This window comes from Austrofundulus limnaeus, unplaced genomic scaffold (assembly GCF_001266775.1).
Source record: "Austrofundulus limnaeus strain Quisiro unplaced genomic scaffold, Austrofundulus_limnaeus-1.0 Scaffold510, whole genome shotgun sequence".
NCBI classification, from domain to species: Eukaryota; Metazoa; Chordata; class Actinopteri; order Cyprinodontiformes; family Rivulidae; genus Austrofundulus; species Austrofundulus limnaeus.
In genome coordinates, this window is record NW_013952912.1 from 75,478 (window position 1) to 80,740 (window position 5,263).

At 40.1% G+C, this 5,263-nt stretch overlaps 2 protein-coding genes across 2 annotated transcripts in view; one reads left to right on the forward strand and one right to left on the reverse strand.

Moving 5' to 3' along the window:
- The window catches only part of selenof (selenoprotein F), a 16,868-nt gene extending 15,615 nt beyond the window's left edge, over nucleotides 1–1,253 (reverse strand). The window contains exon 1 of the mRNA XM_014025925.1: nucleotides 1,136–1,253. Coding sequence (XP_013881379.1) covers nucleotides 1,136–1,183 — 48 coding nt within the window. The 5' untranslated portion in view covers nucleotides 1,184–1,253. The remainder of the gene's footprint in view (nucleotides 1–1,135) is intronic.
- Nucleotides 1,254–1,500: 247 nt separating this feature from the next.
- hs2st1a (heparan sulfate 2-O-sulfotransferase 1a) overlaps nucleotides 1,501–5,263 on the forward strand; it is a gene marked incomplete in the record, with an annotated part of 86,947 nt that continues 83,184 nt past the window's right edge. The window contains 1 exon segment of the mRNA XM_014025924.1: nucleotides 1,501–2,067. Coding sequence (XP_013881378.1) covers nucleotides 1,935–2,067 — 133 coding nt within the window.

Consider the following 5,263-nt stretch of genomic DNA (forward strand, 5'->3'; position numbering starts at 1 on the left):
CTGTGGTACAGAGTCCTGATCACTCCTAACTTGTGTTCCAGTGGGTGGTGGGAGTCAAAACGCCAATATTGGTCTGAAACTCTCAGACTGAAGAAGTCTCTTGGAGGAGAGACGAAACGTTTCATTAGAGAAGAACCCGTCCAGAAGACCTATACAATTTTTTTCTTTTTGATTTTTTTAACTTAATTACTGTTTTTGAGAACTGTTATTTTGCACTGCCTTCGAGAGCTGCTCATCTGTAAACTGTGTTGTGCTTCTTGTCCAATGACAATAAAAGGAATTCCTAATTCCCAATGACAGTCTCTCTTTATAAGTTGTTCTGGACTCTTTGGTTACCATTTGTATTACCCTATCCTATCTTTTCAGTTTGTCATCCTCCTCTTGGGGACACATCCAGGGAGGCTGTCTCGGGTCCCGTGGACCTTAAACTTCTGATTAACCTGAGCAGCTGTAGTTACAGGAGCATCCAGCTGCTGTCTGAAAGACTTTACCTTTAACATGATGTCAGTCATTGTCTTTTTAAGTTCCTGGGACACTCACTGTCCTCAGCTTTCTGTGCTCCATGTTCAGCATGATACACACCATGATATCAAGCAGCCCTGTGACTACCTGTTTAAATATACAGGCTGATTTAATACAGGACTGAAGAACCCTGTAATAATTAAAGGACACACCCGAGTTTAACATGTTCCTGTGGTAAAATTAGTTTCCATCTTTTCTAAGAGTTTCCATCTTTTCCCTTTGTTCTTTCTTTCTTAACAAAGTGGTACCAAAATTTTTATTTGCGTCTGTAATCTTTTAACTCACAACAATTTACATTTATATTTGTTTTACGAATTTAGGACACCGGAAGTCTATTTCAAGTCACATCAAAATTAATATTTTGTATTTTTAGTAAGTTTTCAAGCAACATACTATTAAACAGAACAGGAAAAACAATATTTTCTCTTCGTGGCTCTCGGTAATGACTGAGCCACGTCATTTATTTCAGCAGCTACGGGAACAACAGGACGCGGTTTACAAGACTAAACACACACTTAAGTGATTGACAGACTCACAAACCGCTTGGGATAATATCAGACACGTTTTGTTGCCATTACTGTTAAGTATTTTTCTAGATTGACATACAACTCACCGTTTGTAGCAGCGAGAAAAGCCACAGGAGATACACTTCTCCCGACATTTTACTACCTGCTTTGTTAGCGAAACTGCTAACAGGACGTCTTTTTTTACTCGGGGAAAGYTTCCGTTCGCCTGAGCGCTAAAGGGGATTTAAAAAATCCTTTATGGTTTTAATGTTTTTTATTTGACTCAAATAATTGTACTAGTATCTAATGAAATTACCTTCATTTATAATTGTGAGAAGTAAATAAATATGCTTTTAATAAATTATCAGTTTCTTTCTGTTTCTCTTCAGGCATAAATTAAGGCCACCTAAGAAGCTCTTCATCGCCGCTGCTGCTCCCGAGTTTACAAATGAAGCAGCGACCCCTGACGTCCGGTTCGTGTTAACCAGTGAAAACGGTCCAATCCAGATTGAACAGACAGTGATAGTGAACGAATAGAAAGCGCTGCAGCGTTGTGGATTCACGATCCGTCCAATGGACTGAGTGGCAGTGACAGACAGTCCGTCCGCGGTTCGGCGGTGAGCACACCGGATGGGACAGGACAGAGCTACGGAGGAGTGACTGGTACCAACGCTCCCACATCTTGCAGGGACGAACCCCGCGCTCTGGGGACACGTCTCGGGCCTTTCGACGCTTTATTGTCCGCAGCATGTAATTAATAATGAGTGCATCCTGTTTGAGACGCTCTGAACACAGGTTCACAGTGTGAGTGAGGGCCATCATGTACCTCCCTTCAGCCGCTTTGTGAACTCCGTCGTCACTGCTGGCTGGTTCCGAGCATGGASTGACCAGAACCACCCCCCGTGGATGATTTTGATGGGGCTGCTCAGAGTCATGATGCCGCCCAAGTTGCAGCTTCTAGCGCTGCTGGCGTTCGCAGTGGCCATGTTCTTCTTGGAGAACCAGATCCAGAAGCTGGAGGAGTCCCGGGGAAAGCTGGGTGAGTCTGCCGGGCGTCCCTCAGGTGTTGTGGGTCTGCRCATGCTGCACGATCAGACACACACAGTCATGAAATATTCACTTCTGAACTTTGCTTGACTCGAGAAAAATAAATAAACCTCAGCTGACCCGAGTATTTTGCAGAGCTCAACCTGGATCTCTGAGACCAGAACCAGGACCAGATCAGAGCTGATCCATCAGAACCCTGGAAATCCTGATTCTTAAACAGCTTCCACACTAAACCATCTCTCAGTGCTCTCAGAGTATGTGCTGAGGAGGAGTCTCAGCTACCACMACAGAACATTTCAGCTCAGTATCTTTAAAACTGACTGAAATGTAGGTCTTTTTGTGTCCCCAACAGTTAGTTGGCTGTGGTGGCCATCTTGAATTGTTTTTCATGTAATTATTTAATGGTTTGTTTGTTTTTTGACGATAATGCACAAAACAAATCAACACACAACAGTGTTTTCCTTTCACTTAGTGCAGGGATGAGCAATTTAATTGATGGAAGGGACCACATTTTTTTTAGTGTCAACAAAAAAAAGTGTAGTGATGCACACTTACCCAAATGTACGCAATACAACTGTCATTTAAAAATCTATCTATCTATCTATCTATCTATCTATCTATCTATCTATCTATCTATCTATCTATCTATCTATCTATCTATCTATCTATCTATCTAGGTGATAAATCGATTTAATTGTTTAATTCGAATTTGCCATTTATAAAGATTTAATTTTGGGAAAAATCCCCCTCCCCACCCAGTGCACTCTTTCGGTCTTTTGCAGTTCAGAGGTCACCCCACCTGTCCCTCAAGACACTTGGTACACAACATGACAATATGGCAGCTAGCAAAGAGGATCTACTTCTCAAAAAAGGCAGTATTTTTTCAGTTTTCTGGAACTGGTTGGATTTGGAGCAACGAATACCTCACTGCAAAATCTGTTTAAAGGCTCTTGTTACAAAAAGCAGGAGCACAACKAATTTGTTTTGACATACAGAGCAATAACTACACACATTTTATGCTCAAATGCATGTATAACGCTTGCATTCATCATAGTGCTGGGCGGTATGACCACAATTTTATATCTCAGTATTTTCAACATTTACAACGGTTTCACGGTATATCACGGTATTTTTTTTATCACAGGTCAGCTGATAATAAATGTACAAACACTGCTTATTAACTTTTTTCTTTTACTGTACAAGTTGCGTGTTATATCTAACTGTGCACGTCACTGAAGAGGTGTTTACTACATTCAGCGATGGTGAAAACGGGATGTTTTTTAACATCAGTCAATATAAGCAGCGGAATCGCCACCCGCCGCTGCAACAAACTGCTCCAACAATAACATTAGCATGCTAACGCACATAGCGGTGCAGCGAGGAAAAGTGTTCCCCGGGAAACAGTTCACTGGCGACCGCGACGAAACGTTCCGAACGTGTTCAGGCTATTTAAACAGGTGTGTGGGTATAAATAAAAAACGGTATTCCGTATGAACCGGTATACCGCCCAGCACTAATTCATCAAATAAATAAATAAATAAATAAATAAATAAAATAAGAGCCTTGCATTCACCGAATAAAAAAAATTGAGTCCTGATCACATAATTACAAGATCAGGATCTTAGTTGTGCTCCTGCTTAAGATCAGGATCTTGTAATTATGAGATAACATGTCATAATTACGAGAAAAGATGAGGGTTTTGAGCAGCTACCACATGTAGACAATAGGACCTATTGTTTTGAGTTTATGTTCCTCCTGGATGCAATGACGTGTGTGCGTGTATACTAGGTGATATACCTCATTGCCTGGTATTTTATTTTATTTATTCAACCAGGAAGTCCCACTGAGTTTAAAAACCTCTTTTTCAAGAAAGACCTGGCTGAGATCGGCAGCTGCAGCAACACATCTCCGTAGGACAACCAATTTAAACACATCAAATAAAAAAATATATAAAAACATTTTAATGAACACAAATTCTAAACAACATGTGCAAGTTATAGAGTTAGTCTCAAGACCTTTCAGTTTTGATTTAAAAGCACTCAGTGAAATTAACTCAGTTTCCAGTCTTTCTGCAGTGTATTCCATTTAGAAGGTGCAGAATGGACAAAAGCCCAGTCAGACCGAGCTGTATAATGTTTATCCACCAGGGTTTAATACAATTTAGATGACTGCAGGGTTGAAACAGGAGGAAGTGTGTGTGCAGATTGTGTATGTACAGGACGTAATGTAACACATTTCTGATGCGTTAGCTACTTCCAGCGGGTCAGTGGACTTTTCACCTGAACAACCGTGAGGACTTGACATACCTGTGTAATGTCAGCATCCTAATGCCATCTGTAATGTTTTGTTGACTGTATTGAATTGGACTCTTAATTTGAGATATCAGCTATTGAAACCAGAAGTACAACTACTGAAGTTGAGCGCTGGTGTTTGTGATGAAACTAAACAGAACTCCTGTAGACTGGTGTGCWGCTGGATTTATTAACAAACCTGCAGACACAACATCCACATTAAGTAAACTCAATATTTCCCAGAGTTTCATAGAGGAAATAAAAGCCTATAAAAACACTACTTCTCCTGTAGTGTAGATCAGCTACAGTATGACTCTCCTTTTTTCTTATTATGAGATCAGGAGTGTAATATGTTTTGGTGAATGCTCTTTCGTACTTTTACTCTYGYTTAATAAATATGGATACAAAATAATTGAAGCAAACAAAACACAAACTCTTACTTTAGCAGCTAAAGTGCAACAGCAGAAGACAACTTGAGGTCCAACTCCTGCGTGGTTCTGGTTCCGGTAAAATGTTGCTGTTGTTTATGTACTTGTTGTGACTTCAGTAAACCTCATATTTAGCTTTGTGCAACATGTTGTAGTGACTTATATTTAAATCCTTCATGGCAGACTGTGTCTCTAAGCAGACTGAACACAGGAATGCCTTGAAAATCTGCAGATAGTCTACTTCCCAAGAAAAAAGTGTTGTTGTTTTTGTTTGTTTGTTTGTTTGTTTGTTTGTTTGTTTGTTTGTTTGTTTTTCTTTACTTAAATGCTCAAAGCAGCTCTTAAATTCTAAGTGGTCATTGGCTACGTTCACACTGCAGGTCTTAATGCTCAGTTCCGATTTTTTGATAAAATCCGATCTTTTTGTGTGAACGTTCACATTACATTTTAAATGTGACCTGCATCAGAC